This window comes from Bos taurus, chromosome 5 (assembly GCF_002263795.3).
Source record: "Bos taurus isolate L1 Dominette 01449 registration number 42190680 breed Hereford chromosome 5, ARS-UCD2.0, whole genome shotgun sequence".
Taxonomy (NCBI): Eukaryota; Metazoa; Chordata; class Mammalia; order Artiodactyla; family Bovidae; genus Bos; species Bos taurus.
In genome coordinates this window covers 29,405,551-29,417,750 of record NC_037332.1, presented here as the reverse complement: position 1 = coordinate 29,417,750, position 12,200 = coordinate 29,405,551, and the positions used below count along the sequence as shown (strand labels likewise).

Sequence of the window (12,200 nt, the reverse complement as noted above, 5' to 3'; positions counted from 1 at the left end):
TAGACAGTTCACGCCCTCCGCCGTGGCCCACTCAACTGCAACAAACGTTTATTCCATTATAAACAATTAAAAATATGTAGAATTCATTTACAGGGCTTCCCAAATGGTGATAGTGGTAAAGAATCTTTGCCTGCCAATGCAGGAGATGCAAGAGACACGGGTTCAATCCCTGGGTTGGGAAGATCCCCTGGAGTAGGAAACAGCTACCCACTCCAGTATTCTTGCTTGGAAAATTCCATGGACTGGCGGACTACAGTCCAGGATGTCGCAAAGAGTCAGACACAACTGAACACACACACACAGAGCTCATTTACATGAAATCTCATCTGTCCCTCAAAGGAAGACAACCCCAAGATTATGCAGCTCTGCCCTCCAGCTCCTCTGCGTCCAGGACCTCTGGGACTATGCAGTCTTCTCTTTCAGAACTGAAATGGTTCCTCGTGGACCAGAATCCTGGAGTTTCAAGGCAAGCTAACTGTCTCCAACACATCCAGTAGACCGATGTTTCTCAAAGTGCAGTTCTTACTCCAGCAACAGCAGTGTCACCACAGAACTCGTTGGATGTGAAAATTACTGACTGGGCAACATCCCAAAGCTATGAAGTCAGAAAATCTGGGTTATATCTGTGAAATTGCTGGTACAATGTAATTTTAAAGGTTTGGGGCCTCAAACTATAGGGAAAGCCATCTTCTCTTTTGTGTTATTACTTTCCTAAGCAAAAAAAGAAAAAAAGGATAGTGTTTCCTGAGACATAAGTGCTAACTTTAGAACTCTGTATATTAAGCAGCCTGTTCTTTCTCAGTAGCAGTACAATAAAATGGTTAGAAACTTGAGGTTTGATTTTCGAGTGCCTAGATTTCAATCTTAGCGCCGCCACACATTAGCTATGGGACTTTAAGCAAGTTAAAATCTCCATGCCTCATTTTCATCACCAGCAAAAGTAGAAACTAACAGTATAGTCCCTTAAAGGGATTGTGTGAAAATTGATTTAATGTATTTGGTGTTTAGAATTGTACTGGCCCTTTGTTTAAAAGTGACAGCAATGTGTAATATTTAAGTAAATATAATATTTACCTTATATCCCCTATTGGTAAGTCTGTTGATGTTAAGAATGAAATAAGTTCTTTTTTAAAAAATCTCCTCCAGCATCTAGCAGGGTGAAACAAATGCTAGATATTCAAAAAATGACAATGTGAAACATAGAGTGCATGTACAAAAAAGAATTTAAGTTAAAATGTAAATGCAATTAATTTAAATAAAAAGACCTGTTGGTGCAAAAAGAAAGAAGCTCTGGGTTGGATCTACCACTGTGTATCTCCCTGTGACTCTGATGCATCCTGGAGTTTGAGAAGCCCTGCAAAAGACAAAGCCAGAAAAGGAAGCGTAAGTACAATAGTACTTCCATTCAGGAAAGGAAATATGGGACTTCCCTGGCGGTCCAGTGGTTGAGAATCCACCTTCCAATGCAGGGGACATGGGTCCTATCACTGGTCAGGGAACTAGAATCCCACAGGCCAAGGACAACTAAGCCCACATGCTACAACTAGAGAGGCCTGTGTGCACCCACCACCAGGATACAGCCCAGCCGAAATAAATCAGTAAAATTCACAAATAAAGACATGAATACAGAAAATATACATGTAGGAATCTTGCTCTCGCCTTTAAAAAAAAGATGAGAAAATATGCAGTAGACCCCACTCCTGAGCACATGCCACACCCCGTGTGTCTTAGTTTTGCCACGTAACAAGACTTAGTGACACACAGCGGCAGCCATCTGCTGTTCACGTGCCTTGGCCATGTGGGCTGGGCTCAGCGGGGCTTACCTGTGGCCCCAGGATCAACCGGCAGGCTATGGCCTCGTGTACAGCTTGCAGTTGGTTGAGTTTTGCAGAGAGTGATGAGGCTAGCTGGGCCATATCTCTTCTCATCTAGTAGTCCAGCTCCCACTCAATCACAAGACGGTGGTCTCAGAGTTTCCAGAAGCAGAAAGAAAGAGGATAAGCAATAAGCACTTTCCAAATCTCTGTGTTGTGTTTGCTATTGTCTCATCAGTCAAAGCAACCATATGGTCAAGCCCCATGTGTAGGAAGGGGTCTACATAAGGGTCATGAATACTTGGGATGGGGGGTGCACATTTTTGCAGCCATTTCTGCAAACACTTCACCATCCTGCCTGGCAGGATTAGTGAGGGTGCCCTACCTTGGCAGATGGAGTAAGTTTGTTAGTCTGGCAGCCTCTGGTTCTGATCTCCAGGAGTAACATGGTTGTTCATTGTCTTTCACTGGCATACTGTGCCATGCTGCTATGTATGGGTGGGTATGTCTTTCTTGGGAGCTGCATGGTTTGTTGCTGTGTCCTTATTGGTGGGAGTTGCAAATTAGAGATTTAAGTGTTGAACAGCTGGAAGTAGTTACAGCCAGATTTGGAGTGTCTTTGGCAATATATCAGCTGCAAAAACTTAGTGGGCTTCTGGACTATTCATCCCAGTGAATTCCATGTGCCAGTAAAACAGGTAAAGACTGTGTCCAGACCTGTGCTGTCCAATGCAGTAGCCACTAGCCAGAATTAGTCACTGAACGCTTGAGATGTAGCTAGTTTTGAGATGTGCTATTTCTTCTTACTTCTTGATATAACTACTAGAATATTAATATTACATCTCTAGTCACATTGTATTTCTGCTGGTCGGCAGTTAATCTGCCTTGAAGCCTGAGAATTTTGGCCTCGTATTAATCATTCTTTCCAGTAAATAACACCTTCTCTTTTAGCCTAAACGTGTGTTCCTTGAAACAATTTAAAAATATATATATTTATTTATTGGGCTGTTTTGGGTCTTAGCTGTGGCATGTGGGATCCAGTTCTCTGACCAGGGATCGAACCTGGGCCCCCAGCATTGGGAGCAGGGGAGTCTTAGCCACTGGACCACCAGGAGAGTCCCTCTTGAAACAATTTGAAAGTGGTTCTCTGGAGAGGGAGAATTCCAAGAGGCCAAGGATAAGCTGCCTGTCTTTCTGGGACCTAACCTCGGAAGTCACGTAGTGCCATTTGTATAGTCTACTGGCCAAAGCAGTCAGAAGCCCAGCCAGGTTCAGGGAAGGGAACGTGGACCTCAGTTTTTATTTTTGGTTGCACTGGGTCTTCACTGCTGCACAAGGGCTTCCTCTCATTGTGCCGGCAGGGGCTAGTTTCTAGTTGCAGCGCGGGGCTTACCGTGGTGGCTTCTCTTTTTGTAGAGCACGGGCTCTAGGCAGGTGGGCTCAGCAGTTGTGGCCTGTGGGCTTAGTTGTACTAGTTGCCTCTCAGCATGTGGTATTTTCCCAGACCAGGGATCAAACCCATGTCCCCTGCATTGGCAGGTGGATTTTTTTTTTTTTTGTATTTATTCTTTAAAAAAAATTATTAAAGATTATAACTGTACAATATTGAGACGTATAGAACAAAATACAATTATTGGAGGACAACTGCCCTACAATATTGCGTTGGCCTCTGCCACACATCAACACAAATCAGCCACACCTACACGTATGTCTCCTCCCTCCTGAACACCCCGTCCCATCTCCCTCCCCATCCCATCCTTCTAGGTTGTCACAGAACACTGGGTTGGGCTCCCTGTTTCACACAGCAAATTCTCACTTGCTATCTGTTTTACATACAGTGATGTATATGTTTCCATGCTATTCTCTCAATTTGTCTTAGTCTTTCCTTCCCCCACTGTGTCCACAAGACTGTTTCCTATGTTTGGCACGTGGATTCTTAACCACTGGACCACCAGGGAAGCCCTGGACCTCACTTTTTTGATGGGAGGAATGTCAACAAATTTGCCACCTTAAAGAGCAAAAGCTGCCACAGTCCTCATTGTAAACCAGAGGATAGATACACTTACATTCCCACAGATTTTTCTTACATTGTTGCAGTTAAAAGGAAATTTCAAACTCTACTACCCAATCAGGCATGATGTTACACTCCTTTTTTCAAGCTGAAATTCTTTTCTCAGCCTAAAAAAAAATTTTCCCCCTTCCAGCCCATGAACTACTACAGAATAGATGCTGAGGCCTTAACTCTCAAAGCACCAATTTTGGACCAGCATGGAAGGGGAAGAAAAATACTGGAATTCTCTCAAACTGTATGGGGAGATTTGGCATTTACATAAAGGACAATACCATTAAAGAATGGCAATTTAAGGCAACTGTCCCAGTAGTTTCTGGTAAAAATACACACAGGTCTGGACTTGCCTGGTGGTACAGTGAACTCGAATCTGCCTGCCGATGCAGGGAGTATGGGTTCAGGCCCTGGTCTGGGAAGATTTTTACATTCCATGGGCAGCTAAAGCCCACGGGCCACAACTACTGAGGCCCACCTGCTGCAGCTACTGAAGCCCAAGTGCCTAGAGCCTGCGCTCCACACCGCGAGAAGCCACGTCAATGAGAAGCCTGCGCAAGGCAATGAAGAGCAGCCCCATCTCACCCAACTAGAGAAAGCCAGCACACAGCAAGAAAGAGCAACCGCAAATTTAAAAATAAATACGTAAGTAGTAAAAAATACATACAGGTTTGGATCCTTAAGTTGAATTAAAATACTAATACTTTTGGAACACCTATTAATGATACATCGAGAATGATAAAAAGACAAAGAAGACGAAGTTCTCTGGAAAGAGGTCAGAAGTCTAGGCAGGAGGACGCACATTCTCCTCCTTCTGTCTTAAATGCTAGAACTGAAATAGAAACATAGCTTGCCAGGCTCTACTGTCCATGGGCTTCTCCAGGCAAGAATATTGGAGTGGGTTGCCATGCCCTCCTCCAGGGGGTCTTCTACATCCAGGGATTGGAACCTGAGTCTCTTACATGTCTTGCTTTGGCAGGCGGGTTCTTTACGAATTCGCGCCACCTGGGAAGCCCCTTAGAAACAAAGAGCTCCTGGTAAATGTGACCAGGAAGCCCCAGTAAAAAGAACTGCCTGAGTTCAAGTTATTATGGATGGGTGGTGTCAAATAGTCCGGGAAACGAAGCAGGGGACAAGATAAAAGCATACACTATTAGGTGCAGAGAACTGGAAAAAGCAAGGTCTGGGGCCCCTGAAAACTCCTTCCTCGCGAGTGCGTAAAAGGTAAACGTCCGGGTCCACAGCAACACAGTGAGCCCATTTCACTGGAGAGAAATTGTGGCAGCCGGCTTGGACGCGTAGTTTCAGGAATCTCCCAGTAGAGGGCGCCATGAGCCCGGGAGTCCGCAGCTTGACTCGGCTGCGGAGGCGGTGCGTCCTGAGTCCGGGGGCGGGGCCGCCGGGCTCACATGACCCTTGCTCATGGCGGCGGCGGCAGCGGCTGCGCTGGCGGCGCTCGGCGGCCGGAGCCGGATCCTGTAGCCGGGGTGTGGGCCCGCGTCAGTCCGTCCCTCCTTCGGCTCCCTCGTTTGTCTTCCGGAGTGTGGCTGGTAGAGCCGGGATGGCGGAGCGAGGCCTGGAGCCCTCGCCGGCTGCGGTGGCGGCGTTGCCGCCCGAAGTGCGGGCGCAGCTGGCGGAGCTGGAGCTGGAGCTCTCGGAGGGTAGGAGCCGGGCGAGGGAGCGGGCGCCCGGGCGCCGCTGCGGATCGCGGCGAGGGGAGACCAGGTCCCCATCGCGCGCCCTGGTGGCCGTGCGGGCAGAGGGGAGGAGGGTGCCGGAAATCTGGCCTGGGCTTCACGTGAAGGGTCTCTCTCCTCCTCTCCTACCCCGGGAAGTGGCTTTCCGTGTGGTTCATTGTGTTCTCTGGGAGCGGGGGAGCGGGGGAGCCGGGGCTGGGGGGAGAGGTCTTCCTCAGGCTCGGGCTGCTTCTGCGCTGTCTGTCCCCGCAAAACCCCAGACAAAGCTGTGTCCTCCCGCTTCAGGCTTCTGCCCGGGCGCCGGGGCACGGTGGGGGCGGGGTGGGGGTGAGGCCGCCCGCGGGGTGGCTGACAGCTTGCTCCTGTACTCTCTTCCAGGGGAGGGCCCCACTCCTGTTTCAGCTCCCCTTCCCCCCTTCAGAAAAAGAGAGAGACACAGGGGAAATCCGCCAGCATTTCTTCTTCCTTGTTTAACAATGCGAGATGCCTGCCCAGTGACAGGAGTGAGATAGAAGCGGGGTGGGCCGTTGAGGGTCCTAAGGAGGCCAGAAGCAGTGGCATTAACCCAGAGAGAGACACACGGGGCGGCTTTTAGACCACCTTTGTCAAAAGGGTTGTGTGGTGTTTTTTTTTTTTTCCCCCTCGGTGCCTCTATTCGGGCTGAATTTTCCGCATCTGATCACCTTTTGGAATCTTAGAAGAGGAAAGGAGAGAGGTGCAAATCCTGGCCGGCACGGTCTTTCCTTTGACAATGGATTGTTACAAGGACGCTTGGATTGGTTTTGAGAATTAAAAGAATGGAATAAATCGAGCCACTATTATTCGAGAAGTCCCTGGACAACAATGAGAGAAACGTTGCTCTGTTGTGGGCATGTGATCAGCCTTCTTGTGCAGTTGTGATCAGTTCTCCATAAAGTTCCTGTTTTTGTCACAGGCTGCCTCTGAGACAAAAGCAGCATTCTCTCCAAGCTTGATATCAGTACTGTGGTGGTGCCCCCAGAGTTGCATATTCTTGAGTTCTGTGCCAAAGGCCCTCTCCACTAGCATTTTTCAAGTGGATTAAAAATTACTGATTGGAAAAGAAGAATGTGACAAGTTTCCAGGAGAGTTTTGACTTTTTGTTTACTTATCAAGGCAGTCTCTCTACACACCCCCTCCCCCCATCCTTTATAGTGAAAAAAACCAGAAGTAGATTTGAGTGTTATAAAGTCACTTGGGCATGGAAGGAAATAATTATTCTTAATAACCTTGTTAGGGTTTCCCAATGTATAGGGAGGTGCCCTTTTCATTTGCACTCAATTAGCAACGTATTATTTTTCAGTTCATCAGTTGGGAAGTTACTCTTTGGCCAGCCCCCAGTATCAGTTATGGTGGATGAGTCTGTTTCTGTGAAATGTTCAGGGCATTGCTATCTTGATTCTACCTCTCAAAATACCTCATTCTTCTAGACTAAAGCATTGTCATTCAATCCATGATGACTTTCATTCAAATTGGACTTTTAAAGCAAGTTAGAGTAACACATCCATTATCTTTGATTAGCTAGGAGGAAAGAAGTTTGGCTGGATGTTTGCGTCAGAAAGAGATTAAAAATAGGAGTTAATTGCTTTTACTTGGAGAGGGAAATCCTGGAAGCTCCTTATTCTTGGTATATCTGCTTCCAGCTGATTATTGTTTACTTCTCTGGTTGTTTCTAGAGATGATTCCAAGGAACTGTTTCTAGGACTCATACTGGCTAGCTCACGTTTCCTTGAAGAAGGTGTGAAAGTCCTACAGACTGTAAGGCTAAGGCTTCAGCATTTTTCAGGACAAGTGCATGGTTTCTTTCCTGTTGCAGGATTGTTTTGGTTTGGCATGTGACTGGGATTTGAAATGGTTTCTTAAAGATTTATGCTACATTATCCGGTATTTCATCTCTTTTAGCGATGGAAAACTGGAAAAAATACAGTTGAAAAACCTCAGGCCTGCAGTGTCAGCATCTTGACCATCTGCTTGTCTCTCTTGCTTCAAGTACAGAGAATGGTTGACTAGAGAAGTAGGTAGACATTTTTAGGAATTCAAGTGAAGTTGAAACCACCACCAACAATCCCCAAATCTATAGCACAGTGTTATTTGTGATGCCTGTTAGCATATTTTGAAGGGACCTTTGTTTGTTTTACATCTTCTCTACAGTTACTGCTCTGACAAAAGTACTTTTTTCTTTGGGAAAAAAGAGAGTTTTAACTATGTGTTTATCGTGTGTGATTGGCTTTGTTGCTCTCATTCCTCGATTTTATTCATTTTTCTCGGTTCAGGCTGTAGTGGGTCCTAATTACAGCGGTTGCCTGAGCTGTATGCCGTTAAAGAATTTTCTTTGTGCTCACTTGTGTTTTCAGCTGCAGGCTTGGGTCGCAGATGAGCCAGCTCTGCGCTGGAACGCAGGTTGTGCCTCCCTGGGCCGTTTGCCGCAGAGCGCGTCGCAGAGCCCAGTGCTGTGGCTGGTGCTCCATTCAGGCGGGTCACTGTGGACTTGGTACTTCAAGCTGCCTGCGTTTGCAGCAGAAAGAACAGGCCAGCACTGTCCGGAGAATCACTGAAAATTGAACTAACACCTAGTCACAAATTTTTCTGTAGACTAATTGAATAGGTAGGAGGTTTCTATAAGTATTCTCATAACTGAAATTTTTTCATGACCTACATGTACTATTATATTTTTGTATATTTGGCAATGAGCTTTGTTGTCTGAACTTAAATCGTATGTTTTAGTCAAGTGTATGCACATAAAATAACACTAATGATGGGAATTTGTTTAAATTTGTCTGATAATACGTTGTATTTGTGTTATGATTTGATAAGTTATGTCATTCGAGCCTCACTTTTTTTTTTTATTTAACAGAAGGGAAAACCAAGACTCAGAAAGGTTAAGTGTTTTGTTAGTGAGTATTAGCTGCTCACTAATTAGTGCCAGTATCTTAAGCTGCCATATTATTATGGCATCTGTTACCATTGAATGATTTAAATATCTGTATAGTTATTGTACAAGCTATTAAGTCTAATTTTTACTCTAAGCAAATGCTACAAAACAGTTGTATGTCGGGACTTCCCTGGTGGTCCAGTGGCTAAAACTCCAGGCTCCCAGTGCAGGGACCCGGGATCGATCCGAGAGCAGGGAACTAGATCCCATGTACTACACTAAGACCTCGTGCAGCCAAATAAATATTAAAAAAAAAAAAGAAAAACTTTTATTAAAAAAGTTGTATGCCATAATTCTAAAGAGTCTTATTGATTGACTTTCTGAAATCTCTTTTAAAATCTATCATTCACTTATTTGATTGAGCAGACATTGATTTTCTGCTTACTGTGTGCTCAGGACACAGAGGTTAGCAGGGTACTGTGCTCGCTTTCAAAGATCTCTGAGTCTGAAAGGGAAATTACTTAAAAATGCCAACAAAACAGTTCATGATACCAAAGGGTACATAAGAGTTTGTACAGAGGCTGCCTTCTAAGAAAAGAGGAAACTGCTTTATCGCTGTGAAAAAGAAACAGTACAGACCTGGATGCTGGTGGAGAGGGCTGTGATGAGCCTGGTGCAGCTCAGTCCTAAGTGTGAAGGAGGAAGGCTGTCTGTGGTGTATCGAGGACGGCGTGGGGTGGGAGTCTTTCTGCCTGAGAACAGTCCCAGGGTGACAACTGGAAAGGTATTTAAGATAAAATAACACTTACAGGAAGGGATCCTCCCTTTTCTTGTTTGAACACTTCTCTGAGCACAAACACAACAAACCCAGACACATCCTCCCTTTCTCCTGTCTATTTCATCACATAACTCAGGGTCCTCAAAGCGTGGTACAGGTCGGCCTCAAAGGTGGAGGGTTAAGACACGGCTGCTTCCCAGGAGTTGAAGTGCACCCCCTCTAGGAGGTGGGCAGAGGAGTTGAAGAGGAAAGGGGAGAGATGCTGAGTTGAGATTGTGTTGCACAGTCTCCAGACTGGGAGTTTAGAATTAAGCCACCAGAGAACTGGTAAATCCTTCTTGTTTTACTTATCATGGAAATTAGTGTGGCCACTCCTCCTCAAATATGTAGCATAGTCATGAATTCATAAGAAACACGTTTATTGGAAAGTGACATCTAAGCAGTTGTCTTTCTTGGTGTTAGAAGTACTAAGGAAGGCAGGTGTGTGGGTTTTTGAATAACCCAAACAGGGCATTAGCTAAGTGGTTTATTCTCTGGAACTTGAATATCTCTTTTGGTGGGCTGTGCTCGCCTTACGTTGGAACACATCTTTAGGAATTGCTCGTCAGAGCCTGTGACGCATAGCTCAGCAAACCCTGATGGTGGCAATTTTTAATTCTTTGAGGGCAGAGTTTCATTTTATAGGTCACTTGGTGTCAAGTAGAGAAAAGCTGGTGGATGTTTTCTTGGAGTCCCAACTAGCTGTGAATGAAAAAAAATTAGAGTGATTATATATAAATGGGTTTTATTTGTGACTGTCAAAAAACTAGAATGGTGGTAAACTGGTTTTGAGGGCAGTTCCAGAAAGTAGTGACAGACAAAGTCATTGGAAGGATGATTCACTTTACTGTAAAGGATGGCGCTTGTTTAGACATTCTAGTTCTATGTACTGACATTTTGAAAAATTTATCTCATTGTTTGACAGTCCCATAACATTGAGGGGAATTTTTGAACAAGAGAAATCTCTAATCCTTCCCTCTCAGCCCAGCGCTTGATGGCAGCTTTCTTTCCTGGCCTATGTGTGGATTAGCGCCTCAGGGTTGAAAGTTCAGATGATTGGCTAAAAAGGGCCTTCACATGTGTTTGTATCGTAATGATTACAGTCCTTCATGGTTCTCATGATTAATCAGGAATGCTCTCTGAAACACTCCTTCCTGCTCTGCACCTCCTCGGCACCATTTCTCACAGTTCCTTAAGAATTAGTGGAAGTTCTACCTTTTTTCTAAACCTGCCCCTGACCACTGTGAGCTCTCTTGCTCCAGATCTTACAGCATTTACATTTTTGCCAGTCATAGGTTTTTTTAATTATTTAAGTTATTTTTCATTTCATCTCAATGTAAACTCCTGCAGAGGTCATTCTTTAAGTCCTTTTAACAACTGCTGACCAATTTCTTTCTTGTAGTAAGAGTGCAATAAATTTTTGCTCACCTCATTTAGATGTGAATTGAAACATAAAGTCTCTGTCTTGGGGATTTGATCTTGGCACGAGGCAGGGTTGTACGATCATATGAGGAGTGTGGGCTTTGGCACCTGGTGGGCTGGCATCCAAGTCCTGGCTGTCACTGAGCTCTCTGACCTTGGACGGACTGCCTAACCTCCCTTGTTTTAGTTTCTTCCATTCTTGAAAAAAGGAACAGCAACCTTAACCTTACTAGAGTTGTAAGGCGGTTTAAAAAGAGATCCTAGGAAGACAGCTGAGCGTGGTGTGTGCACGCAGTCAGTGCTCCGTAAGTGTAATCTTTATTGTTTCTGATAGTGAATAGATACGTAGTGATTTGGCTGTTTTTAATATCTTCTGTTACTTAGCAGAATATGGTTATGTATGAAGTGATGAATGGAATCAATTTGTGTAATTCTTTTCTGTAAGTAAGACTTGACTCCTCCATCAGTTGCTCCTGTCGGCACCCTCTACCCTTGTTCAACACGTGTTGAGTCACGGCAGGCAGTTGACTAGAGCAGAAAAGAGTAGCTGGTTTGTTTCACACAGGCATCTGGCATGTGTGCATATCCAAGCCTGTAGGTTCCGGCAAATGGCTCTGACATTTAAGCATGGTTTCTTAGACTCAAGCGTCTCCAAGCTATGAAAGGGCACATGTGGATACTCAGCCTTCACTTGTGTTTTTTGACTCTTTTTCCTCCATTTGTCCTTAGTGAACAAATCCTTTCAATTCCTCCTTCAAAACTTTCCTTGCATCCACTTTTTTGAGTTGCATTTATCTCCAGCCTTGTTCAGTCCTTTGTCTTTAGACTTATGAGTCAGCTCTAGATTGATCTTTTATCTTTTAAAAATACTACTTTGATCTAAAACCGTTGGTAAATCCAAGGCCCTGTAACTCATTGTCTTTAAATTCTGAGATTTGTGAAAGCAGGGATGGTCTTCTGTATCCTTTATGCCTAGAGTCTAACTGAATGCTTTTATGCACATTTTTTGGTAACTATGTCATAGATGTTTAAGTAAAAGTTTTTCATGTATTTGTGGGTTTTTGGGTTTTTTTTTAATATTTATTTATTTGGCTGCACTGGGTCTTAATTGTGGCATACAGGTTCTTTGGTTGTGGCATGCAAAGTCTTAGTTGAGTTTGATCTAGTTCCCTGACCAGGGGTCGAACCCAGGCCCCCTACCTTGACAGCATGGAGTCTTAGTCACTGGACAGCCAGGGAAGTGCCTCATATACTTGTGTTTATAGTGAATAAGTTGCCTTCCCTTGTGGATGCTCTTCGGTGAACAAAATATCTTCTGAAAGGCCGTTGGCTTTGGAATTCTGTAGCATCACAGCTGACAGGATCTTTGGATGCGTGGGTTGGCTTTCGTGGACCTGGCGATGCTGAAGTCGTGTGTAGTGTGCTTTGAGTGTGCTTACGTGCCTTTCTGTGAAGGAGAGTGTCCAGCTTTCGTCATTTTTTTTTTTTTTTTCGTCAG

General features: G+C 44.8%; 1 protein-coding gene across 3 annotated transcripts in view; it reads left to right on the top strand.

Moving 5' to 3' along the window:
* Positions 1–5,394: 5,394 nt before the first annotated feature.
* Positions 5,395–12,200, top strand: part of DIP2B (disco interacting protein 2 homolog B) — a 229,478-nt gene continuing 222,672 nt past the window's right edge. For 2 of the 3 annotated variants that reach the window (XM_005206290.5, XM_005206289.5), the window contains exon 1: positions 5,395–5,537. In XM_005206290.5, the coding sequence (XP_005206347.1) occupies positions 5,438–5,537 (100 nt within the window). In that variant the 5' untranslated portion in view covers positions 5,395–5,437. The remainder of the gene's footprint in view (positions 5,538–12,200) is intronic. The other variant, NM_001192309.1, reaches the window with a different exon arrangement.